Here is a 27546-nt window from a genome sequence, read left to right as displayed (position 1 = left end):
CAGCACTAAATCTCCAAAGCCCCTCCAGCGCGAGTGTCACCTCCACGGCACCGGCCACACACAGGGGGATACAGGAATGCATTGAATGGGGGTCCATAAGAGCCTCGCTCATCATATGGTGGCCGCTGACATGGCGGACTAAAGTAAAGTGGTCTGTCTTCAGGGGGGACGAAGAACAAATCCCTGGGCACACGTCCTCCCCTCCATTTGAACCTTTGTCACCCAGACCAGACAGAGCAGCACCTTTGGGGTCCATAGCTCAGTGGGGGGGGGGGGGGTATTCCAGTGAGTGTGCCCCTGGGTGTTCATAATTGCTGCCCCTCAGATGACGGTGCCCACCATGTCGCCCAACAGATTAAGCAGCTCTGACTTTTGATCGCTCAACATGAACTTTCCAGGTGATGCCAGCTTTCTGCACACAGTCGTCCTTTTACTTCTCCTCCTTCATGCTGAAGTCTGAAGACAGCAGCAGGACACGCCACCATGCCAATGGGATGAGAACGCCAGGAACCTTCACGCGCCACAGCCTGCAACCACACCCACCTGGATTTTGCGTGCCAACACCAGCAGGAGGCGCCACTGTGCCAATGGGCAGCTCAGGATGAGAACGGCAGGACTCCTCGGGTGCCGCCTACTGCTGGTGTTCAGTGAAGTGACAGGCAGCGAGGACGGTGACACATCTGGCTGTCAGCAGCACACTCGCTCGTGTCACACATTGATCAGCCGCTGACACCAAGCGCTTTCCGGGCCATCAATGAGATTTGTCCTGAAATATTAAATTGCGTCCTCGGCTTATTTGTTCCAGCTGATGCCCCATAACGTGGCGCCCCAGGGCTCGTTCCCTGTAAGACAAGACATCTCAGGCTGGTGTCTGCAAACGTCCTGGCGATGAAGATGGATGACACGCGGGCTGACATGACCGGGGCCCCGGCTCGAGATTTAACACAAACGTCCACCATGTTTGCGTGTTATTAGCGGTGAGCGAGATTTATCGGGCCGCGCCCAGCGCTTTCTTCATTTCCGCCGCGTCCCCAGTGAGAAGCTTTAATGGAGATCCTTCTGACACTGGGAGCGAATCCATTAAAAACCCTGAGCTGCCTTTAAATCAGACACCTTCGGAAGTGTTGATTATATCGAGAAATTAAAGAGTAATTCGGGGCGGACGCCGCCGAGCGCTTCATTTTGATTAATGACCCGAGGATCCGCCGCGTCCGCCCGCGACTTCAGTTTGCTTTTCTCCTCCTCCCTACTAATGGCTACCGAGATGAGAGGAGGCAGGACGGCTACGTGATGGAAGGAGCTGCTGCCGGGTGATGATGGGCACAGCTCTCCATTGAGGAGGAGGAGGAGGAAGCACTCCGTCAGGCACCGGGAGTAGAGATCAAACAGCTCGTCACACGCTGTCACCAGTCTGAAGCCCTCTGGCCCCTTAGAGGGAGACCACCTGAGAAAGGGCACAGCAGGCTGGTGACGTCCCCTACACGTCTGACAACATCAAGAGAGGGCCACTAAATCAACAAGGGGCCTGAGGTAGGGGACACCCCCCAGACCCGCTGGACATGGCGGTGGAGCAGACCACCATCAGCATCGCCTCGGTAACAACACCAATGACAGCTGGGGGGGCTCCACCACCCCTGTGACAATCCGCTTTTATAGTGCCTCACTAGGACCACTCTGCTGGCATCGGCCAACTCACAGGGGTCTCTAGAGCGGGGGGTATTGCTGTTGTTTGCTACATTGTCTGCAACAGCCTACCGATCAATCAGTCATATAGCACCTTTCACGGTCTATCTATCTAATGTGCTTAAGATACTTGAGGGTCCGTATCAGTGACAGGCTGGGTATGAAGAATGACAGAAGACCGGGCAGATCAGACTGCGCTCCTTCAGCGAGGGTACTGACGTCCTTTACATGTCCCAGATCTCTGTGATGGCCAGTGGCATCAAGAGAGGGCCACCCAATCAACAAGCGGATCAAGATGGCAGACTCGGGCGCAACAAGCATCCCTCTCTTTTGGATCAATTATTTCAAGTAATAACCCAGTTGTGAACAGTGTGGCCCACTTGGCATGACTCATGGTGGGTATACGTACAGCACATACTGGTTTAATTCAGCAATCCCAGTGGTCCAAGGCAGGGGTCCGCACAGGTAGTCCAGTCCAGGGTAGCCAGGGCCACAGGAGACGCTTACGTGTAAAGCCGACGTCCTGCCAGGCGTCACTCGGGTTCAAACTGTGTAGACGCCGGAGCTCAGCACTCACCGCCGCAGCTTTACATATTCATGAAGCAGTAGCCAATCAAGAGGGAGGCATTACTATTCATGAGCCGGGCGACAGATGGCTTTAGGATTTTCAGCAATTATCTCTGAATATTTTACATATCGCTGTACATCTCTGACTTGGAGAAAACATTCGTTTATTTGATTGGATTGCAAATTGCTACCCACTGCTAAATACGAGGAACGTGAGGAGACGTGCCAGTAGTCCAAGCAGAGCTTATTGATTGGCTTTTTAATCCATCTAGGCGATATAGCGCCTTTCACATCTGCGTACCTGTCTAGGTGATATAGCGCCTTTCACGCTACCTACCTGTCTAGGCGATATAGCGCCCTTCACATCTGCCTGTGCATGTCAACTGGCACATCGGTTGACGGCTGATGGTCACGTTAGAGTGGTGCCAGGCTCTATACAGATAAGATGCCCCTCCCTCAGCTCCTTGTCCATTTCTTTTATGGCCCCCACAAACACCACAGTGGCTCCAGGCTGGACGTGCTTGCTGGGACCACCGCAGTCACTAAGATGTCATCCCGGACACTGAAGGCATGAGCTGCTGTGGCTGACGCGCCCATCTCCATTTTTCCTTTAAGATGCCCGCCCGCCCGCCTGCTTTGGCGCTGCAGCTGTCAGCTGCTTTTTATAGCCAAGCAACTATTTAGCTGAACAGAAAAGCAATTTTTTTTCCTGCCTCCTTTCGAAAGGTCGACGTGAACTTTTAATTAGTTGTCTTCACCAAACTATGCAAATGTTAAGTCAATATGTTCGAGGGAAAATTAACATAAAAGACCAAATAAATAAATAAATAAATAAGATGGAAATGAAAGGCTGCCATCGTCAGGCGCCCGATCACACGGCTCCGCACTCGACGCTGCCCCCTGGTGAAAGCTGCAGCCGTCACTTGTGCCTTTGTCATTTGAACCCGTGTTCGATGCCATGTGCTTCCCACCCACAGACTGCGATGGCCAGTCTGGTGACCTCAGCTCTAAAAGCAAAACTGGGGGATAAAGGGTCAGCTCAGGGGCCAAAACGGTTGAAGTGGGGGGTCCCAAGTCCTCATTCCCTAAAGGACCTTAAAACGTGTGTCACCTCAAATCTCTTAAACTTCATCAGGGTGACGACTTGGGAGAGCAACGGGAAAGGAAACGCAAAACACCAAAGAAAAGGCGACTGTCCCACCGTGTCTGCGTCCCACCTCCTCACGGGGGCTCCTGTCACGTCTGTCGATAATAGGGGGTCTCTTCACACAGACAACAGTAGAGTGGTGTGGTGGGCAGGAATGGTGCGCTTGGTGGGCTGAATGGCCCCTTCTTGCCAAACGTATTTTCCATGGCGCTGGTCAGGGGGTCATCCATGGGGGTCTGAGATAAGGGCAAGAGGGGGTGCCACTGCTAACAATGGCGTCTTTTTTCCCCCTGTAGCTTTGAGAAGCCACGCCCACTGTCACTGAAACCGCACCTCCTCTGGTTGGGACAATGACATCTCCCAGAAGATGGCATATCAGTCTGGTGTGACTCAGCCCCCCTACTCGGATCTGCGCGAGAGCGGAATTATCAGAGAAGCCACAGAGGGCACCCGTTGTTCAGACTACAGCAGTAAATGGGGTGGCCCAGTTGGCACCTCGGCTTTGGTCTGGGTCTCCTTGGTCTCATTTGCATCTAAACAAGGGACAATAAAGTGCACATAAAACTATAAAGGAGGATGGCACCAGGACTGGCATCGTGCTGTAAAACGCCAGCCAGCCTGGGCAGACCCAGAAGTTGCCTGTTGAAGCCGCAGAGGCAGAAGGAGAGAAGGTCCACGTTGGCACTCGCCTGATTGGCAGCTGAGCACTTGCATTACTGTATTATGGTGCCACACAGCCCGTTGGCTCTTTGAGGAGAGCAGGGTGGCACAGCGGATCAGAAGGTCTGTCCCCTCTTCCCATCCGCTCGCTCCATCAGGCAGACGCTCTTCCTTGACAGATAATGGCCCTGAGACTCCCTCCTCTCATTTGTCTCTTCATTCGTTTTGTTCCCGGTGTGTGCGGAGACTCGATGGAGGTGTCGTCCCGAGGCAGGCGCTGTGTCCTGTCACTGACGTGACTGTCACTGCTGAGGCGCTGCTGACGGGTGACAGCGCTCGTGATGTTTGCACTCTGCCTCAAAGAGGAGTCTGGCACAAGTTGGCGGCAATGGGACACGACAACGAGGCGTCAGACAGGCTTCACCCGGGTGGTCTCTTTAGAGGGTCCTTACTGTCCGGTGTGCAGAGCCCAGTGGACTTCTTACCTGCATGTGCTGCTCTCTGGTGTCACCATTAGTGAGTGATGAAAATCCTCCAAACTTAAACGACCATCTAATTATTACGAGGAGAAGAGCCACGAGTCAGCAATGCAATGCGTCATCTGTTAAAACGAAAACTGCAATGCATTGGATTACTGCGTGCACTATAAAAACATTCCAACAGGTGGCGCTTCACTGAACTCACCCACCAGAGTGAGACACTTGGACAGAAGGAAGTCCGCTGATGTTATGCAGGCAGCAAGAAAACCATGAAGCCTGCAGGTGGCAGCTGGAGACTGGCAGCCTTGGGGTGAGACAACTTCTGGGGTGTTCTGAGGGTCTTTTGGAGACCCCGTAACCCTTTTCTCCTTGTTAGATGACACCGTGGGAGTTTCAGACTTGGGTGCACATAGGCCTGTGTGCCCTCTTTACACGGTTACAAGACCCTCTTATTTGTTTGCGCTTTCATTTTGCCATTAACTGAATGTTCCGGGGACTCCGGTGACACGAGCCCTCCTCTCTTTTCTAGTTCAGGTTTTCTTTGTGAGGTCAGCTGTGCACCGCGTGCTACTGGATGCTCAACAGCAGTACTCCGGTTTGTGTTTTTCATTTCAACAGATGGCGCATCAAACTGCATCTTGTTATGACATGCATTATGGAATACTTTCCCACAGGTGGCACTTGACAAATGGCATTGTTGAATACGCCCAACGGAGTGGAACTTGGCTTGGATGACAAAGATGCTGATGGCATCAATAAGCTGAAAACTAAAAAGAACAAAACATCCAAAAGCAAAGAGAAGAATGTATTAGGCCCCTGACAGACATCAGCCCTTCACCAAACCCACACGAGCAGCTCGTCATCGTCACCATACTGCTTGGAAATAAAACGGGAAATGAGGAAACAGCAACAGGGTTAAGTGACGGCCCTGGAGTGTAGCGGCTTATCGATTAGCACAGGCAAGGAAAACTTAATACCTAACAATAAGGCAGCTCAGGATATAGCGCCTTTCACACCTCCCTTTAATATAATAATTCATTACATTTATATAGCGCCTTTCACACCTCCCTAACTGTATTATAGCGCCTTTCACACCTCCCTTTAATATAATAATTCATTACATTTATATAGCACCTTTCACACCTCCGTCTAACTGTAATATAGCGCCTTTCACACCTCCCTGTAATATAGCGCCTTTTACACCCCCTATAATATTGCGCCTTTCACACCCCCCTGTCCACCTGTAATATTGCGCCTTTCACCAGTGCTGACGTCCTGACCATAATGAGCCCATCTGCACAGACTTTTTTATACGACAGAATGCCCAGCGGGACCTGGGTGGGCTTTAGGTCCTGAAACCCCAGAGGGTCTCCCCCCTTGGTATAATCATGTCATTGATTGTTGTTTGTTTTTGTTTCCATCCACTGCCATTTGTAAAAGATCTTGAATTAAACTTTGCACTGCAAGGCGCTATATAAGTAGATGTTGTTGTAACGTTTGCACCAGAGAGTGACGAGGTGTTGATGATCACATACCATACAGTTAGGACTTTACACGTGACAATAAGACCCTTATAAACGCATTATAAAGCGCCTTTCACACTTCTCTAGCTATCGATCATATAGCGCCTTTCACATGCCGTATGTTGCTCACAGGACACTAAGGCCTGAGGCAGGAGGCCACCACAACATGGTGACATGAAGAGGACCCTCGAGGACGAGCTCACCGCATCCATTCATCTGCTGTGGGAAGGCCCCTCAAGTCCAACTCTCCGCCAGTCAAAACAAAGCAGCCACAAGGGGGCGCCAGTGCTGAGCCACCGAGTAGAACGTGGCGCACACACCCAGCATGTGGCAGTAGTGTGCCACACACACTGTGCCACTGACCAGCACACTGGCCGACCTCACTTGTTCAAATTGTCGGCCCCCTGCTTGAAATTTGCCCGATGAGGTGAAATGACGAAGAACGTGAAGCCCACTTTACCGACTCAACTCGACGAGCCTCCCGCAGAAGCTGGGAAAGTAGGTCACGGCGCGTCTCTGAGTGTGTGCCACGCGTTACTTGAATGCTGCGGCAGCGCCAGTGACATCTAGCCGGCCGGTGTGCCTTTTAATATTGAGATGACGGATACAAACACAGCGAAGATGCTGTCAGCCATATGGAGGGCTGATTGAATGCGGTTTGAAATGGGATGAAAACTCATCCATTAAAGCTAATTGAGGGGAACACAGAAGCCATTATTGTTTAAACAAAGCGTAATCGTCGGCTGACAAATGAGTCAATTCCTCCTTTTACACGCGCCGTAATGACAAAGGATATTAAAGGGGCCGCTGGACGACACTGGAGAGGCGAGCCGAGGTGGTCAGCTCCGACCCGGTGGGCGCTATACATCACCAGCAGCTGGCCACTCATGCCTGGGGGAAGACATGCCAGTCTGCCAGCCCTCAAGCCCACATCCACAGCCAATTAGGAAGCGGCACTGAGCCTGTGGTGTGCCAGCGGCACGTGGCGTCACCAGGGGCCTGTTCAGGAGTTCTCCTTTTGGACTTTCTGGACCAGAGGCCATTGGTCAAGTCTTGCTGGTGACGGGGGGGTGACACTCTGAGTGAATACCCACACGAAGAGGGGGGGGGGGGGACAGTGAGGGGACCGGTCACAGGGCCAGGAAACTCAGTGCCATCTAACCTGAGTTCTGCCATCCTGTTACTGGGTGCCCTCAATTCACAATAAATAAATAACCGTGAAAAAGGACAATAAAGGACTCGTCACAAAGGACAAAGAATCAGATGGGTGACAAAACCTTCACAGGATGACTTGACTCTTCTTCATTTGCTGATTTCAAATGTGCCCGCATGTAACACGAGATACGCCACTAAAGCTGGTGCCATCTGTTGGAAGAAAAAAACCCAAACAGTGCAGTTTATGAGGACACGTGACAGGTGCCTTGTCACCAGTGAAGTTGAGGGTCCAACTACCCCTCGCTCTGGGACATGAGATAAAGGGGGTGGGACTAATCGGAGCACGGTCTGATGTCCAATCCAGCCCATGATGGGGTGGAGTCAGATCTGTGTCTTCTAGCTGAAACCCGCCCACATCTGACCATGCAAATGATGATGGTGTTTCATGGGCAGGGTCTGTCATCCTAACCCCTCGCCCCCGATGCCCATCCCTGCCCCTTTCCATGTCTGACCGCGAGACCATTTTGTGTGGCTATGGTGGAGTGCAGTTACAATCTGATGAACTGCACTGTGATGACCGCTAAACAACGGTCCACGATCCTCCTCGCCACCCTCTCTGACCTTGGCACTACTACTGGCACTGCCCTCAGCTGGTTTGAGTCCTACCTCTTGGGCACATCCAACTGTGAGTCTTGGCATGGAGAGATGCCAAGGGTGCACCATGGTGGGAGTCCCAAGGACTGGCGCTGATCCACTGATCTTCTCTCCAAATCAATGTAAACGTCGGCGATTTATTGGGGATCAGGGCACCAGTCTGGACAGCGCAGTCTGATTTCTGTCCTTCTGGCTGTCAGACATATTCAGGCTATTCAAGTTAGCAATGACGCCATGAAATAATAATAATAATAATAAAAATAGTAGTGGTGTGACGCACAAACTAATACAATGCACGGCAGTTTTCATTCCAACAGATGGCGCTTCACAAACATTAGCACTACTGCTAAAAATTCAGCAGCAAACGTAACTGAGGCAAGAAGCTGCAAAATGACAGTTTAGGACCTCCGACTCAGTGGACTCTTCTGCCAAAACAACTGCGAGCGCCAAGACGACGAGACCACCGAGAGCACAAAAAGGGCCCGTCAGCCCCCTGAAGGGCTCCCACTTGTCACAGAGCGGTAATAAGCGAGGGCAGCGGGCACACCAGGCCGAGGGCGCATTCGCCATGGGGGCTGCCATCTATCTGTCTGCTTGCCACGCAGCTGCTTCTTCTCAGCCCACCCTGCACTCAGTGGGCTCAGCTATTTTTGTCCCCCCCATCCATAATTCATACCGCGTGCCAAATGGAGGTCATGTGCTCTTTAGTTTAATATTTATAAATAGAAGGCGTTCTAGAGCCCACTGTACTCATTAGAGGTGACAGAACAGGACGCCCGGGCACCTCGTGAAGTGGCATTCGGGCACCTGTGTGTTGGTAACATCTGTGTGGACATCCACCTGTTAGAAGGTGGATGGGGGTGCGGAGAGAACGCAAGAAACGAGACCAGGAGAATCCAATGGCGCCATGCCCTTCTCGTGCCACCCCTCGCAGGATGGCTCCCTCCGCTCTGACTGAGATTTCATGAGCGACGACGGCCGTTGGATTCTTCACCGTCCGCCCTCGGGCAGCATGTGAGGTGGCCGCCTGTCTGCCCGTCCCACCAGTTTGTGTCCTGCTCTTCCAGGAGCCACACCAGCTCTCCAAATCCTCCCACCCGATTTCTTCAGAATAACCTCAAGCCTTGATGGTCCCCCGAGTCCAACTGCCCACCACACAACCCTTACATTAGAAGGTCCGCAGAGACCCTCCTCATCCTCGGTGATGCCCCCCTTTAAACCCGAGATCTGGAACTTGCCGGGGTGCCCGGGTGGCGGTCATACATGTTGACAAGTCAAAGTGCCCTAAACAGAGTGACTAACTGAAGAGTCCCGATGACCCCACCGATGACAGTGACACCACCGTGATTTCGCTAGTCACTCCCATCGAGGACTTCCGCAGCGGCCCTCGTCCTTTGTCTGCTGAGGAGTGACGAGGTGTGGCCTGATGGCCTCTGCCTGGCCTTCACGATGATGAGAGGGGCGCCGGTGCCCAGCTGCACGTCCATTTCAGGTTTGCCACCTTCACTGTGACCTTGAGAGCCGTAAAGCGTCCCCAGTCTCGACCACTCGGCGCCCACGGGGACAGCTGCCCCTTCGCTGAGATGCTCTCCAGTTTCTAAACCCTCCATGCCTGAAAGATTTGGGTGAAGAGGTGGGACGTGGACCCTGCTGACTCGGCCCGCCTGCCTCTGGATTTCACGTGACCAGTGCGTGGCATGCAGAGTGTCACAGCCAAACGGTTTAAATGACACGGCCATGCACTGCTGTGCTCAAAGGGCTCACCACTAGTGGAGTCCAAGAATCTGCCAGCTGTGGTCGGCGCCCGGTGATGGCCATGGATGTTTTGTTAAAGGGACACTTAAAGAAAACGGCCAAACTGAGAGGACAAAAAGCGCTGCAAGGGGAGTGAGACAAAGACCCCAAGGTGGCACTGAAGCTATCTGACGATTATATAGTGCCATTCATGTTTAGTTACCTACCTGTCTCTCTAATATGTAGCGCCTTTCACATCCATCACATGGTGTCCATTAAACAGTTCAGAGGAGTAACACACCAAAGCCCAGCCCTTACACTGGCACCGCCAGGGGGTGCCATGCTTTATCACTCAAAACAGCAACAAACAGGCCTATGGGGCACCGGAGAGGAGAAGGCCTGAGGGGTCCATGCTGTTCATGCCACACAAATATGAAGGTCCTCAAAGCATCCCAACAGTGGGCACACTATGTAGATGCCATCAAGGGCACTTAGGGCAACAGGGAGTGGGCCACACCTGACATGAAGTGGCACCAGAGGGTGGTGGGAGGAGCCTGGCTGGCTGAACTATTGTAGCTAATTCAGTGCAGCAGAGGACACCATGTGACGTGACGTGACAAGGACACCAGTGGCAGCCCTCGTGCTCATTGGAGGACTGCGGTACCTTCCTCATCATCATCATCACCATTTGATAGGTTCAGCTATGGTGGCAAGTTGACCCCGACTGTCTGTGGACCCATCACACGTATACCATCTGAGACCACCTGCCAGCCTCACTCCCTCCCTCGTGCATAAGGAGATACTGCAGTTATATAACAGAAGGAAACTGTGCTGCCCAGGCAGGTAAAAGTGGCACCGTGTACCAAACTGTGCCAGGTTTGGTTTCCTTCAGGACACTCAGGTGATGCCAGGGTGCCACTGGGCACAGGAAGGTGTTACACACACACAGTCGTTCCAAGTCAGGTGACTTTCTCATCCCGGTGCTGTGGCACTGCAGAGCCACAGAGCAGATGGGGTAAAGTGACAGCACGACGGCGAGTGGGCCAGGCTGGCACGCTGAGGTGACAGATGACTGGCTCGGCTGGGTCTTTGCTCCTGAGCCTGCAGATGGCCCCCTGCTTAGGGGGTCCTTTGCTTGTTCCTCTTAGGCCCACACACACACAGTGCTTGACAGCCTCTCTGGGTCCCCACAGCCCCCCGTGACCATGCCCTGCATGTGGAGCTTCTGCCCACCAAACTTTTTTCTACTTCATTTTCCAGGTCAGTTTTTATCCCGACCCCGTCCTACTTTGGATGTGCCAAAGTGTGTGTGATCGTCCTGCTTTTTGCCGTGTGGCCGAGTTCTCTACGAGTGACAAAGCCCTCCGGAGCGAGGGTCCCAATGATCTGTGACCAAATGTGACCCACCAGCTCAAGTTTATGATGAGACGTTTGACAAGAATGACAAAAGAAAAACAGATATTCTGCTCTTCGGCTTTATGCCACCTTGGCTGATGGAATGAAGTCCCCATAATAAGGACGCCCCTGTCACACGTCTAAGTGGCAATCCACGCCTTTGGTGACTTTGACCATCAGGCTACTGGCGGCGCTGGCGCTCAATTACCTCTCGTTTTCTCGCAGGGCTTCGTTCCCTTTGCTCCAGGAGAAGATTCCTCTGGGAGACATCCGGGGCTTGCAGTGAATGACAACTTCACCGCCCACCTTCACCATCGAGAGCCTCTTCAGGCGATTCTCCGAGAAGTCGGGGGCCACAGCTGAAAAACAGTCATGGAGAGGAAGTGAAATGAAACAACATCCACTACTCAGAGCCCAGTCTACTCGTCGGGGACCGAAAGGTGGGCTTCAGGGTCACCGAGCTCCAAAATCACAAACGAACTTACAGCACGCCCCCCCAAAAAGGGCAGCTGGGACGTGAGAGGGGAACCTCTGCCCCGGCCAGCTGTCACACGTGAGCACGCGTCCAGGGTCCTGAGGTGAAGACGAGTGTCACCACGTTCTGCTTGTGACGCTTTGGGCATATGGGTGGCACTAGAGGTCAGCCACTGGCATTAAGATGGCTGGAGTGAAAATCTCAATAAGCAGAAGCCAGTTATGAACATGGAATAGAAAAGCAGAGTAAGATGTGGACGGGTAGGAAAGGCGCTACATAGGATGGACAGACAGGGAGAGGGGAAAGACACTATATAACAGACGAGAAGAGCGCAGACGAAAATGAAAGGCGCTATATAACAGACGAGAAGAGCGCAGACGAAAATGAAAGGCGCTATATAATAGACAGATAGATGGATGTGAAAGGCGCTATATAATGGAACTCTCAATTCATTCCCTGCTGCCCCTTTGCTGTCCACTTTCTCCTGACAGCAGCAGGTCCCTTTCATGTCCCCCGTCCCCAGTTGCGTCTTTTCTGTTCTTTTCCTTCCGTCTCGTCTGAGCCCCGGTGTTCTTAATCAGTGTTCCTCCCTTGAGGCCCACCCTGTCCTGTCACGTCCTTTTCCATTTATCCCCCCAACACTGATGTTCTTCTCCGAGCGAGGCTTGCTGTACCCCACTTTTGAGTACCACCGCGTAAGTGACAGCTAGGTGACTGACACGGCCGCCAGATCATCTTTTGGTCCCCATGCTGGCTGTGTGTCACAAGGGGCCGAGGAGCCCCCAGTCGCGGTCCCCACTCCGTCTCCACCCCTGGTGTTTTTATGGCGGCCCCCAATGAAAGTAAAAGTTGAGCTGTCTGTGCGATGGTGATGAATGTCCTGCGGCGGCGTCGCTAATAAACTCGGCGCAGGCGAAATGAAATGCAGGCGATAAGCGCTCTGGCGATGACGCCAAGTGATGGATCTCATCATGTCGTCACATTGTTGTTTAATCCGGTGACACGACAATAAAATGCCGGAAAGTAATGGAGGACATTAGAGTCTGACAGGCTGCAAAACAGAGCGACACGGAGGGGGAGGCGCGGGGCTTCGGCACCACAGGAATGACGGCGACGAGACCCACCTATGACTCGCAGCTCGGCCGTGGAGTAGATTTCGCCGTACTTGTTTTCAGCCACACACTGGTACATCCCTGAGTCCAGGAGGTTCAAGGCGGAGATGGTGAGGGCGCCGTTGGTCACCTGAATTCTTTCCTTGGGAAAAGAAAAATGAAAAGTCACTTCTGTGAGCAGATCAACAGGGGGAGACACTGAGAGGGGGTCCTGCACAAACACACACACCCCCGAGGGTCCCCATCTGAGGTGACAGCAGCTGACTCCGCCCCTTCTGCCCCAGCGACTGTAAAGCCCAGGTGCCCCAGCAGGGGCCGCAGATCCTACCCACCGAGGCTTGAAGCCACCCACTGCCCCACCTGGTGCCACTGCTTTCATTTTAGCGCCTTATTTATTTTCAGGACTCATCACTTATTAAAAGATGGCGACCTGGCTGGCACCGCTCTCCCGCCGACGACACACATGCGCACACACTTGCGCCCGGCCTGCCCGTTTGTCACACGGCAGGTTTCCTGTCACTTCTCCCGTGTCAGGCCACTCCTCTTCTCCTCCTTCTTTTCTTCTCCTCTGCCGGCTGCTCGGCAGAAGTGGGCGCGCTGCCAAGTGCCTGGTACTGCCAATTTGCTGATCTATTTTATTCCTGTCCTGGGGGAACAGCTTCTGCTTGGGGAACAGACACCATTACAGCCTCCATGCATTTTCTCGTCCTATCATTTATAATAAATTCTGTAATTTCTGTCAGCTGGCGCGCTACACTTGTTAGAAAGAACAGCACAGCGCAGCTCTGAGGCCCTACAATCAATTAAAGCGCCCGTCGCCGTTCTCAAATGCAAACTTTGTACAGCAGCGGGCCTCACCAGCTGGCTGGCTAATACAAGACGTGTATATAGCGCCTCACACCATGAGCCCAGGGGGCGCACATTACAGGACTTCCTCAGGGAGGCACTGCTGGCATGTCACCTGGCAGCTTTGGCACTGGACGGGGCGCTCTCCTTAAAGAAAGGCAAAGTGGCAAACCACGAGTGTTAAACATGGACAATGTCCAGAGGGTGCCACCTACTGGACATACGTCTTTAAATCTCCAGACAGCTGACCTTCTGAAACACCAGGCTGGCGCTCCCTCTTGTGGTCCCAGGCAGCCCTGCACCCTTAAGCGCGTTTGGGACCAAAGATGGCTCCCCAATGTCCTGCCCGCTGGCACAGTACTCAAGGCTTTGGACTTCAAATCCCACCACTGGGAGACCCCGACCACGTCACTGCCCCTGCCTGTGATCCACCGGGGAGAAAAAACACAAAAGAAATGGACTCAGCAGTACCCCTCAATGGAATAAAATGCCAGTTCCTCCAAGATCACCCCCACCGGTCCACCATACCACCATGGCACTGCCAGAAACCTACATTAATGCCAGTACAGAGAGAGCCCCTGCAGCTGTAAGGGTTAAGTGGGTGGCACACTGGCATGGGCTACTGCTTCACTGATCTCGGGTTCTCCCTGCCCGTCCCCAAAGACCTGCAGCTCAGGATATCCTCAAGCTGTGCCCAATGCGAGTGAGGGTCCGCCTGACGCCACGTTCATGACGGGCTTGGGGCTAAGCGCATCGACGAGCTGGACTTAGCCAGTTTGTGGACGTAGGGACCGTATGGATGTATGATGTCCACAGAGCGGGTGATGCCAGCCTATCGCAGGGCTCCCTGGTGGAGCTGCCACCTATCACCACTGACATCACTTTGGACACTGACAGAAAGCCAACAAGACAGAGGCCCATGCCACCCAGCGCTCCAGGACATCCATCGAGCACACTTCTTTGACGTGGCAGACACGTGAACGCCAGCGGCGCAGGGCAGCGGGCACAGTTTCTGGAGCGCCATTTGTCTTCATTGCTGCCGGTGCCGCCGTACGCTTAACTGATCAGGCAGAATCCGTCAAGACGACTCGTCTCCCACTGCGTGACATCTGTAATTCACTGCCACGACGGGGGACGCTTGAACGGCCGTGGCACCGCCGAGACGGATGGGGAGTCGGGCGACGTCATCGTCTTAATGAAATTAAAAGCCAACGTGAGTCAAAGCGTCGACCCAACGGCAGGAGTCTCCAGGAGGTCGTGGGCCCGAGTGGGGCAGACATCTACGTGGCGGGCACCCAATGCCTCACGTCATTCAGAAGTCGTTTTCTCACAGCGTCCCTAAAATGTGACCAAACGGAGCGCACGTTGCCACAAAGGCTTCACAGAGCGCGTAGTTACGGCTGACGGGCGCCGCCGTGGGTTCACAAGGGGCGCGGCGGTCCTCACGTTTGGGTGTTCCACGTGGACGATTTATTACAATGAATAAGACGCTGTGCCCGCTTGGCACCGTTTTCATGACCTTTTGTTATCCAATTGATTAAAAGCCACGGTGCTTCAGCGTGACATTTGGGAGGTTGTGAGAGCCCCTTTGGTGAATTCGCCGACAGCTCTGTAAGGGGGTCCGCTCTTAACAGCTGCAGCCTGAATTTGTCTGTTAACATAAAATGCGGATTCACATGCCACTCGCTAATTCAGAGGTAAATAAAACGAATCGGAGAAACGAAGGACAAGTTGGGGGCACAGTTACGAGGGTCCGCCTGTGGATGGCGCCGCTTAGGCCATCAGTTTTAATTAAAGCCTCCCAGCGTGATTAGACAGCCACTGGTCACATGTCCGTGGGCGCTGCCAGTGACTCCACTGGCCACTGTACCTTGGAGTCCACTTGGTCATCGAGGACCAGCCTTGGGACCCCTGGCAGCAGGCTGGCACTGAAGGGCCCATAAGTGGCGACGTAGACGGGTCCCCTCAGCGGGTGACGAATGCTCTGACCGTCTACCCAGCCTTTGGTAACTTACTGAGGACCCTTGTGCTGCTGTTGGGGGGGCATGAGATGCCAGTCCACCACACTTAACTATTTTCTCTTGTGTAGCCAGGGAGTGGAGTAGCATGGTGAATGTTGGTGACTTCTACCACTACTCTCGTACATGAAACACCCCGTGGTAATCAGGGGTCCCAAACGGACCCTCACCACAGTCTTCCTCTGATACTCAGCAATAAACAGTTAGACCAACAGAAGGCTATTGTTTAGGGTAGACCAATCATCACGCGGGCAGCAAACAAAGCCACGCCCACTTTTCCTGGCACATGTGCACTTCTCTGTGCCTTTGTCATTAGCCTACTTGCCTCCTTGGAACCACAACAAGGGTCTCTGCAGTGCCATCATCTCCACAGCCCTTCAATAAGGACTGCTGACCTTTGATGGAGTGCCCACCCAGTCCTCGCTATGCCACTTCTTCCTGCCCTCCATTCTCCACCAGTCTTGTCTCACAGAAGCATCAGATGAGCGATTACCAAATGGGCTCTGACAACTTCAAGTGATGCCCCCTCGCCAGCCTTGACAGCTCTCTACACTCGGCTGGGCTTCACTGCACTGGCGTCTTTGGGGCTTTTCACGTGTTTGTTCTGATTCTGCGTCTTTCTTAATCACCGACACACCAGCTGGCAGAGATGGCAGAAGTGCCATAACTGTGAAGGAAAACAAGGGAGCCAAGTCCAGTCTCCCAGGAAAGAGAAAAAGCCCTACAACTGGCAACAAAGGGACAAGTTGGCATGCCAGTCGATGAGGATCAGAGCCTCTGGAGGGCACCAAGACCTGCACCCGGTGCCCTGCAAAGGCCATGGGTGAGGGTGCCAGTATAGCAGAAAGAGAGAGTGTTATAGCAAACAGGCAGTGTGCCACCCAGTCGAGGGCACAGATACCCACACAGAGTGTCAAGTCCTCCTGACTGCTGGTGCCAGACAGTAAACTTAAAGGGCAACTGTCAGAATGGGGTGCTGGCCCCGCCCCTAGCCCCACCCACACATTAGGGATTGGCTGGGGCTCCTCCCATCTGTCTAAGGATGGCGGTGTGGGGACGGCGCTTGGCTTGACAATTGTGCCTTACTAAGACCTCAGCTGAGGACCCCCTTTGCTGGGGGACCTTTGGCTTCCTTCTCATTTGGATTCCCGTTAGCGACGAGTAGCTGAGAGAGGGGCCGGCAGGACCGAAGCCGTCCACTGGGGCGCAGCGTTGAGGTTCGTTTCTGCTGCCGGAGTACCCCAGAGGTGCAGGGACCCCTTAAGAGGCTGTGTGTCCTCGTTCTGGTCTGAAGGGACCCCCGCTCAAACAGTCTCTGTGAGTACCGAGAAGGCGGACTTGGAGACGTGTGGCAGCTGGCAGGTCTCAGAGGCGCATTGCTACAAAGGAACGCAGCAAGAGCCGCCATGCCAGTGTTGCCTTGGGTGAAACTGGCAGCGCTGGCACAGAGTCAAGACACAATGGGTTCTCCATCCAGTGTCGTTTCCAGACTTGATTCAGTTTCGTTAGACGGGTGACACTGAAATGTCCCCAAATCTGACTATCGATGCACGGCAAACACAATTAATCAATAAGAAAGAAGAAAGGGAGCGACCCAGTGCCACCCACACACTGGCACAGGCTGCCATGTGACCTACCCCCCCATGTCTTTAGGCTGTGACAAGAAAACTGCAGGAGACCCCACGAGCACACGGGGAGAACACGGCAGTGACTGGACCGGGGGTCCGACTCGGGGGACCAGTGTGGCAGCTAAGGCCCTAGACCCCAGCCTCGAGCTGTCACCTGTGTCACACACAGTCACCAGCCTGTGCTCACCAAATGTGTCACGATAGTCAAACAGGAGTGCCATCGCCAGGTGCCCTTCACTGCGTTTGTTGACGGCCTTCTATTATCAAGTCAATGTCAGGGCTTGAACCGTCAATGCCACCCTGCAGTGGCACCGTAAAGCTGCCCAAAGACCCTAAGCCCCTTGCAGCCGACTCTACGCAGCGATGAGAATGAAAACGGCACAAACAATGGCAGGACCCCGACGCTAGCACTGGCGCCCAGTACCCGAGTGGGCGCGGCTCTCTTACCTCGACCGTCTCGAGGGGCTCCCCGTTCTTTAGCCACTTGTAGGAGGGCTTTGGCTTCCCGCTGGCCCTGCACTCCCAGGACAGGCCGTCATCGATGGACATGTGGGCATCACTTATTCTCTGGACCCAGTGAGGCTGAGCTGCAAACAGAAAGAGTAACAGAACAAATAAGAGCCGTGGCGAGGGAGACGGGCAAGGACAACAAGGCACTGCCATCTCCTCTGCCCGCTTTCAAATCCGGCCGTGCTCTTCAAATTCCTCTACATGGCACCCGTTTAATACAAGGCTGTCCTCCGGGGGGCCAAGCTGCGCTTCAATAAGTGATGGGCCATCTTTGATTAACCTTGGTGATTTAACCATGTTAATGTCTAATCATAAAGTGTCCGACATACTGTACTTCAAAGAAGCTGCGGAGGCTTTGAGTGCTCGTGCCAGGCTGCCAGGAATCAATCCTCAGGGTGGGTGGCCATAGAGATGAAACCCTTCATTTTTCCTCTAATCTTTTTATGTCCATAAAGCTGTCGGTGTTCGGAAGTGAAGCTCCTGCTTCTTCACAGAGGGTCACGTCAAACTCAAAGGAGCGCGTGGCACAGCTGATCAGGCTGCCCGTTCGCCCCTCAGCTCACAGTTTAATTACTCAGACATGTAATGTGGCCTTGTGGTTAAAGACGTGCACGTTAAAACCGTTTTGGGCACTGCGACGGCAGGAGACCTCTTCACCTGCCTGGGGAGCACCAAGGTTACACTAACGGGCACGGAAAGGCACTGTAGAAAATAAAGGCTGGATGGGCGCTTCACTGCTACAGGAGCATTAAGAGTGGCACAGGACCTGGAAACACAAGGCTGCCCGTTGGCTCCTCACCTCCATGTGGCCCAGTCCACCATTACGGCTCTAAACTGAAATAAGTGACAATGTGATGTAAAGTAATAGGACATTATTAAGGCTGCCTGCCACCCCGCAGCACTTCATGTGCCCCTGGTGTGCCCCTTCACCAGCCTGTGCGCCACTTACAGAAGTGCTGAGAGTCACAAAGTCAGCTTTACTGCACACACACACTCTTGAAATGAGCCAGCTGGCGAGTATCTGATTCAGGTCAGAGACCACCTGTATTGTAGGCCTGGGCTAATATAGCGCCTTGACATGATGCCAGCTACTGGCAGGGCACACATAACTGGGGTCCGATTTGCATATCGCAGTGAAGTGCCAGTTCCATATTTGGACTCCTCTGTGCGACTGCACTGTCCTCCATGTTGACAGATCTCTGCCTGCCATGTGCCACCTAGTGGGCTTCTCCTCAAAGTGCCTACCTGGCAGAGTCCCGGCGCTCCCATCCACTCACAGATCTTTTAGATCTTCTGGGTGCATTAGGATGGCACCTCCGACCCCAAACCCGCAGCGCCTGTCGCTTCTTCATCAGACCTCCTTTACTGTGGGGGCCGACAGGAGCAATGCATAAAGAATCAAAAATTCATGACTGCTAAACAAATGGCGCTGCCTGGCACAAACTCATCAGCGATGCCCGCCCGCGTGAACCGGCACAAACCGCCTCGGCCCTCCGCGTCACGGACAGCTTCTAACAGAGACACGCAGGTTCAGAATGAAACGCTGATTAAAGAAGTAATTCCCCTGCAATTTTATGGATTTTATTTTCTCCTAAATTGTCCTTGGAAGATGATGCAGAAAAATAAATAAATAAATAAATAAATAAAATAAGTCAGACATTTACAGGTTTCAAGACAATAAATCTTGGCGAACGTGCGCCGCTTTCCTTATTTGTTTTTATTATCTTGGAAATCCATCAGTGCGCGCCAATAAGAACAGGGCAGCGCCCACTCCTTTTACAGGCAGACCACAGTGACGGGCACTCGGGATGGCACTGCTTTGACCTGTGAGCCACGGCTTCCGGGCACTCAACACTTGGGGGGCTCGAGTGACCTCGACTTCAAGGCTGAGGGTCCAATGACATGTTGGGCATCCGGACCAGAGTGCAAGCATGCCAAGGATGATAGAAAAGTTAACTGTTGACTTAAAACTCACAAGTCGTCATTAAAGGACGGGCCTGTCAGTGTGACGTGGTGGGCATGGCCCCCTGAGGCTCCCCCGAATTAAAGGCCTCACTACTATATAGTGCCTTTCACATCTATGTAACCAGCTCTCTCTGTGCCCACTCCCACAGTCTGACATTTGGAAATTGTCATTTTGAGAGGGATGGAGGGTGGCTTTGAGTGTCCTCTCTGCTGCACCGGTATCTGTCCTAACCCCACGGCTGCAGGGGCACGCTGTGCCACCCAGAGACCCCCTTAGCAGACAGCTGAATACAGAGTCTGAGAACAGACGCCCACAAGCACAGACAGGGCGTCATGGCAGCAGTGCCACTCCGGTACACTTGTCCTCATGGGCCAGCAGTGCCACCCGTAAACATCATCAAGGTGCTTCACATACAGTAAGTGTGTCAACACGACAAGCAAAATCTGAAGGACAACGAGAGAAGCGAGAGGCCAAAGTCACGAGTCGAGGGTCCGTCACGCCAACCTCAGCACAAGCCACAGCCGGCCAATAAAAACGGAGGGAAGTGCGCCTTTGACGGGGAGAAACGCTAAATGTGACTGCGGACCTCCCACCAGGCCTCGTCAGCAGGGGGCAGGCGGGCGCGCGTGTGTGTTTGTGTGCCCCCTTTGGGTCGCTGCTCCTCTCCTCTCCAATCCGATTACGATGAGGTCATGAAGCCGCCGCTCGGCCCACCACACGCCTCATTAGGAGGAGGTCCGCACTTCAAGCAGCAAACTCTCCCGCCATTTCACATTTAGCAGGAGCCGGTGGTCTCAGAGTGGAGCCCCCCAAACGACACACTCGGCTGGAGGCGCAGCTCATCAAATGAATTTATGGTTTAATTATCGGGGGCCCGAGGCGCTCAGGATGGCAGGATTCAAATGAGTGCCCCTCTTAAACGCTGGCCGCCCGAGTCAGCTGGTGGGCTCTGGGCAGACCACATCTCGGCCGGACCCTCCACGTGACGCTTGGCAAATGCTTTTTGCTTCCTATGCCCAACCTGGGCCAGTGCCTGTGGAAGCCCAAATGGAGCTCTAGGCGGGCGGAGTGCATGCCCCTTTAGCTACCAAAGCGGTGCCCCTCGGTGTCCACAGTGTTAGACTGTCCTTAGTGTGCGCCCCTTAGTAGGTCTGCCCAGGGCTCCTTCCCTACTTTGCTGTCTCCTAACAGGGTGGTATCATCTGGGTACACAAACACATCCAAATGCCAAGCGGCCGCTCCATCTGACCAGCCTGGCGACCTTCCATCGAGTAGACCGACGTCCGGAGCGCCTACACTCGGCCCATCTGACAAGTCACATCACGCGTGGTAAGAAAAGCTGGGGGTCCCCAGCAGTGCAGTCCTGAAGAAGACCACTTGGAGTCTGACTGAGGACCCCTTGCCTCGCCCTTCCGCTTTGTTTATTACCGCGGTGAAGGGCACACGATAGTCCATAAACGGTAAGGCCAGGGCGCCATCTGTGATGATGAAGTGCAGCTCACATGACGACGTAGGCACACAAACGGCGAGCAGGCAATTCAGGGGCCAAACCGGAGGGGGCGACGCCCGGGAGCCAATCGATTTCTGTGCCACCCGTAATGGAAACGGACAGAAAAGAGCGGCAAACTCCCAGGAGCCAAACTGAACCTGGGACTGCGGAGTAGAAAACCGAATGTGAAATCCGCACCTCCAGCTGTTTGAGGAATGCGCTGGTCCTTATCAGTCAGCAGCTCGTCACTTTGGAGTCGACTTCCTATAGCGGGCAGGTGAGCGGGCACAGCGGCACAGGCCCACTTAACAAAACAAATGTGGGCTGGGAAATGAAAAGGCGGAAACGAGACACACGTCACAAGGGCGCGGGCAGCCCCAGCGTTGTTTCATTCCTTATCTTATTAAATGAGTATTAACCGCGGTGGCGCTGGCGCGGAGAAATAGCAAATCAGGAGCGTCAGGTGGCAGGTCACAATTACATTTATCTTTCTTCCTCTACTTACAAAATGACTGGCTAAGCTAAATACACAGCCAGCAATAGCGAAGTAAAATATGGCTGCAATCCACTTTTCATTAGGGGACTTTTTCCATCTATTCCCCCTTTTATAAGATCATAAATTTCCTCCCAGAATTTCCGTTTCCGCAGAAGCCAAAAGCAAATTGAATTTCAAGTAAAAGCCGTCTCTGCAAGAGTAGCCAAGTGCGAGCGTGAAGGGAACAAAACTATTCATATTTTCAATAATATTAGCACTAAATCCTGTTCAACATCGGAGAAAAACGAGCCGATTGGAGGAGTCGCCCGCCACTGGCACACCAGGTGGCACATGCAGGCAAACCCAATGGGGAGGTGCCAGCGGGGCTGTGATGGGGGATAAGAAGCAGAGGAGTGGGGAGAACATGCCGGCTCTGACACAGGGGGCACAGCGTCACTTCCACGGCCCACCATCCCCGCTCGCCTACCCTGGTGATGCCAGGCACCACTCCTGGGCGAGTTGCCCTAACACGGCCACGCTGGGGGGACAGCACCAAGCGCCGCCGCCTCTCAGCTCAGTTTGTCTGTCGGCTTTTCTCTCGTCACCATTTAGCCCCCCGTATCCCCTCATTCCAACTATGAAAACCCGGAAGAAATGTGACACAAACCTGAAAGAACCAACCAGGAAAGGCGTTTTGTTTCGTTTCCAACACGGAGACTGGCATGAAAGTGCGAGTTCAATTTCAGAAGGGGGATGAGTGAGGACTCAAATAACTGAAATGTGCTGAAAGTTAAAGATGAGCGGAGTGGACGTGGGGGTAAAGGACACGGGGAGGTGACATCCAACGAGGACGTGAAGGGACGGGTGACTCCTGATCTTCGTGTCTCTACGCCACTTCATGACGTGTGCCAACTGCAGCAGAAGAAATCAGGAGGTGAAGTGATGTGAAAAAAGCCAAAGAACACACGAGCGCTCGGAGCCAACCCCAAAACTCACCAACTGGAAATAAGGAATTGGGGGGGGGGGGGGGGAGATCTCCAGTCCTGGACCCTCACATGAACCCCCCCCCCCCCCTTCACCAGACTCAATGACCCCTCTTATGAGAACGAGTCAGGGGCGTTGCAACAGGTACTGAGATGGGACCTCGCTATGCCAACATATCTGCTGGCTGGGTGGCACAGCATTTCACTTCTTCATTCCTAGGCTTTGTACCACAACTGGTCCAACAATGGGGTTGGTGCTGCCACCTGCTCCGGACTTCAGTGGTTTCTACCAGGACTCTCCAAGACTCCAATGCCAACGGACCCCCCACACTCCCTGGCATACGAAAAGCTCTCGACTTCGGCTCCTTGGATGTCATGTTGAGGACGTGACCCTCCATCAAGCCAGCAGCAGACCCCATAACATCCACTCTGAGCAGAGCCGCAGTACTGACACCCAAGTCCTGGTGGTCCTCACAGTCCACTCTCTATCTCAGGTCACACTTTTCATTTTATCCCTTCCTTGATCTCCTCCTCATCCTCGGCTCGCTTCACAGAGGACAGCCACATTCCTCACCAGGGCACTGTGTCACCAACGGACCCTCTGCGGGCCTCTTCTCCTAGAGTGTGTGAGTGTGAGTGAGTGTGTGTTCACCCCATCCACCTGTCGTTCCTGCCCAGTACTTGTTGGCATACACTCCTCCTGCCCCGAGACCCTCCTCTGGGTAAGCAGGTTTGGAAGACGGATGGATGGACGGACTCAGAACTAGAAGATGGCAGCTCAAATAACCAGAAAACCTGGCAAAGTGGAGAGAAGATCATAAAAATGGAGATAAAGCCTCCCACACACACACACACACACACGTCCTCCATGTCACTGCCAGGTGTCAGGCCTTCATCACTTGCTGTCATTTGCCCCCCATGTCTGCCTTGTTCCGTTATTAGGATACAATCAAGAGAGCAAAATCCACGGAAAGAAATAATAAGAAAAGAACAAGAGAGAGTGAAGAATGGAAAACTACGGCAACACTGCGAGTACAAATGGAAACGCCACAGTCCTGCTCTCAGCCACAGGGGGGCGCCACGCCGGAGAGCTGCAGGCAATGGTCACATGACATGGCCCCGCCCACTCCTCCAAATCAGTGAAAGCGCTTGGGCTTAACGGAGGGTACGGCGCCCACCAGCGGTAGATGAGCTGCACTAATGCCTTTCACAGACCACCCTAACTAGAGCTCCAGGGATTAGAAAGACGTGAAGTCAGAGGCAAGAAACCAGCGTGGGAGCAGAAAACAAATGCCTGTAACCAGAGGGGCCGAGTCACACGAGCGATGACAGAACAGACTGGCAGCACACATCACAAGGCGGGACGATGACACGGGCGCTCGCGAGGACCATGTGACCGTCACGCCACGCCTTCAGAAAGGAGACGAGTCGCAGTCGATGGATGCGGAGGCAAACAAAGGCGCCGGGGAGCTCTGCGTTATAAATGACAAGACGCTGTGAGATGTAGGCCCGGCCCCCAGGTGGTCTCTGACCGCGTCTGTTCTCTTTCAGCTTGGCCCCTTAAGCAGACCTTTTTTCTTCATTCCTTTCTTTTGTACATCACCGGAGGTCTAAGATGACTTCGACTTATGAATGGACTTTGTTTTGGGGGGACGGGGGTTTTTGGTTTTCCCCCCTTTCCAGATGTGTTTCACCCCCCATTGGGCCCGTGTGGGCCGTAGGCCTGCATCTTGAGTTTGGGGCTCAGCCACCTTGGAGTGGTGAGGCCTACACTTTTGGGTCAGACGGCCTGCTATCGAGGCGGACAGAATCGTAACAGAGCGTGTGCAGGCGGCCAGCGGTGGTCTTCACAATGAAAGGCTTTCATTTGACAGCAATGCAGTGTACGAGTACAGACGGGCAGCACTCGCCACTCTCCAGCACCGCAGGTTGTGCCAAATACAACGGAATCCAATCAGCTGAAGGTATGCCAGGCCCGCGGGCCCACTGGGCAGGAGCAAGTGGCCGTCACCTGAGGCATCTTCAGATCTTGAGGACATCTCAGGAAGGTTCAGCGACTTTAGGGGCCAGACAAGTGAGATGTGGAAGAACGGGGGGGCTCCGGGCACCGCAGGGCGGTAAACTGTGCGAGTGTGTGTGTTTGTGTGTGTGTGAGAGACCACCATGCCCAGCTCAACGTCTCGTCTCAGCACAGCGACGTTTAAGACACAAGAGATATGAACAGTCTGAGGCGCGAGTAATCCATCTCCCGACGTTCACATTTGTGTTGATTTAATTCCAAATCAAGCAAATTTATCAAGAACTTTTAAAGGGGAAAAATATTGAGATTAATTACTGCAAGCGATCATTAATATCAGGTCAAGGATTATAAACGAGCAAATTAGAGCACAAAATGTGACCTCACGCACGCCAAAACGCATAAATGTCTAGCTGGGGGACATCATTTAATGGGCCACACATCTCCGAGTCGGGAAGAAGAAATAAATAAGCGGACGGAATCGTGACGCGCAGCGTGAGTTATGGCATCCCGTGCCCCGCAGACTATAAGTTAGAGCACAGAGACGACGTCAACCCGGGGAGATTTAGGACGCCACAGTAGCAGAGGATTGGGGGAGAGAAAGAGGGAAGGGGGGCTTCAGTTCAAGTGGAACTTCACAGCGGCCTCCGGCATGTCGCTAATCCTGTCCACCCACCCACGTCCAGAGCAGGGGGTCCGCTGCAGTCCCTGGGGGCTCATGTGCCCCGTGTGTACGAGATTACTAGCCAGGGCTTGATGGTAAGTCCCCCATATCCTCCCCCGGCCACGGTGGGCCCGTTTGGAGGTGGTGGTCTTGGGACTCCGTTTGTGGACCCCCCCTCCATTGTGCAGTCGCTGAGCGCACATCTCTCTGGCCCCCCGTCCAGCGGTTGTTCCTGCCTTGCACCCCCTGTGACCCTGCCCGGGACAAGGTGGCCCTAGAAGACGGACGGACGGTTGGGATCTCCAGCTCCTTAGTTTCCAGTCAGGCCACACAGGACCATAAGGTTGGCCACCATTTTGTGTCCTTGGCCTTTCACCTGCTGACACGAATGACGCTGCGGAGGTGACGGCAAGTGCTGTACGGGTCAAAGGTCGCCACTCGATAAGCACAAAGGACGCCGAATCCAGAATAGAAATCCACAATATTGGCAGAAAGGAAATCAGCGGCCCACAGGCGACAGCAATTTGGCCGAACACGAGATTAAGAGATCAATAAAGTGTTAGCGCCTCGTAATATTTCATTACCGCCGAGTAACGAAACGCACAGCAAAGATGGAAACAGAAAACAAGCCAGCGACGCACATCCTCGGTGAGGGCATCTGCAGGGCAACCCGGGGGGCTGCGCGGGACCACCTGCACCGGGACATGGGAGGATCTGCTGGAGGGACAGAACCCGCGGTCAGTCATTGGCCTTTGTGTCTTTCCTGCTGCCCGTGTTCTGTGGGTGTCTCTGCTACCATTTCGGGACCCCAGGCGTTGTTAGAGGCGTGTCCTCTGAGGTCGTGACCCTAAAGTGATGATGTCACCCGTCCCTTTGCGAGACGCTCGATTTAAAAAGCTCTGTCACTTTCGACTTAGGGTTAGGTTAGAGCCCTCCATTTTGGGCTCCTGCTCTCGACCCTTGTCCTGTCTAACGTGTCCGCCTCTCCGGAGAGTCCTTCACTTAAAACGCACTCTTCAAGTGTGACGAGGGTCCGCGTCGTCTGTCCTGTGGCCTTTCATCTGACAGCAATGAGGCCGACGGTGGTCAGCTGAAGGAGCAGAACCTCAATGAGAGGCAGCGCCACTCGAGCAGCACGCTGGGACGCTGGCAGGGACAGCAGCCACCTCCTATACGGGACAACGCGACGCCAACGGCTCAAAGTGAGGACGAAAGTACAAAAGCAGAGAACCGAGACGACGTTACGCCGCCCTGCCAGTTCATCACCACCCGATGAAGATGGACACAACCATTAAGGCCCACCACGACGTGTGGCGACGGTGGGTGGGCACATCAGGTTACTCATGTGTGGCACAGTGCAGATGCCCTCTCCTGCTGCTCCCACTCGGGCAGGCGCACCCGAAAGGTCAAGAAACCCCCAAACAGCTCGTTTACTTCTGTATAGCGCCCTGCACCGAGCACAGGCCCCTTGGCACGCACACACACCAGCTTACCCAACCTACGCGGGTGGAGGAGGACCCAGAGACTCACATGACTTGGGACCCTCTTGACCCACACAAACGCACGGCCGTCACCGCGGGCCACTCTGAGTGACAAGGCCCGTGACAGAGCGCTATATAAGAGCAAAGCGAAGTCTACTCCCGCAGCACTTTACAGCGTGCGGCACAGCCAGGCCAGGTGGCACTCACCGTCGCTTAGCAACAGCCGCCACTATGGCCATCGCGCCAGGCTCACCTGACAATGGCTGTCAAGATCAAGAGACGCAGGCGAGGAGAAGATGAAATTCAACGGAGGCTCCCAAGGCCTCCTTCAAGTGAAGAACTCGCTGCACTCGGGTGATAAATGCGATGCAAATTATCGGCCCTTCGCAGACGAGCCCTTTGAAGACGACGCATTGTGCTCAGGAGTGGGGGGGGCGGGACGGGCAGCGATAAGGCGCGCCATTCATTAATCTTGGAGGACGGCGTCACCCGGGGAGAGCACAGCGAGGCGAGGAAGGGAATTTCAGAGCGCCATACGGGCTCGGGACTGTCCGGCGTGTGCCAGCCAGCGGCAGAAATGGCGCCACACAAAACAGGGGTGGCACGTGGCGTCCTTAAAGCAGAACCCGCCACCTCATTGGACATCTGCATAAGGCCACCGCTCATTGGCTGTCCAGTCGGCCCTCAGTCTGGGTGGGACACGTGTGCTCAGACACGTCTTGGGACCACTTGGGCCTCCAGAAATACTCCATGCAGCGAGGTGGCCCCCTGCTGGTTTATCTTCTCGAAAGACGAAAACCGCCATTGGGGGGGGGGTGTGACGGTAGTGAGGGGCTTCCCGAGTAGGGAGTAATGGGAGTGCCAGAAGGTGAGGAGTGACCAGGA

At 53.9% G+C, this 27546-nt stretch overlaps 1 protein-coding gene across 4 annotated transcripts in view; it reads right to left on the bottom strand.

Annotated features, from left to right (window-relative positions):
* The window catches only part of LOC114668901 (contactin-4-like), a 453222-nt gene that overhangs the window by 54046 nt on the left and 371630 nt on the right, over nt 1-27546 (bottom strand). For all 4 annotated transcript variants that reach the window (XM_051921332.1, XM_051921335.1, XM_051921334.1 and 1 more), the window contains exons 9-11: nt 17524-17663; nt 12597-12726; nt 11206-11356 (exon numbers count right to left, since the gene is read on the bottom strand). In XM_051921332.1, the coding sequence (XP_051777292.1) occupies nt 11206-11356; nt 12597-12726; nt 17524-17663 (421 nt within the window). The remainder of the gene's footprint in view (nt 1-11205; nt 11357-12596; nt 12727-17523; nt 17664-27546) is intronic.

The sequence above is a fragment of the Erpetoichthys calabaricus genome, chromosome 18, assembly GCF_900747795.2.
Source record: "Erpetoichthys calabaricus chromosome 18, fErpCal1.3, whole genome shotgun sequence".
NCBI classification, from domain to species: Eukaryota; Metazoa; Chordata; class Cladistia; order Polypteriformes; family Polypteridae; genus Erpetoichthys; species Erpetoichthys calabaricus.
Note: the sequence above shows the minus strand (reverse complement) of the source record. Positions and strands in the feature narration are given on the sequence as shown.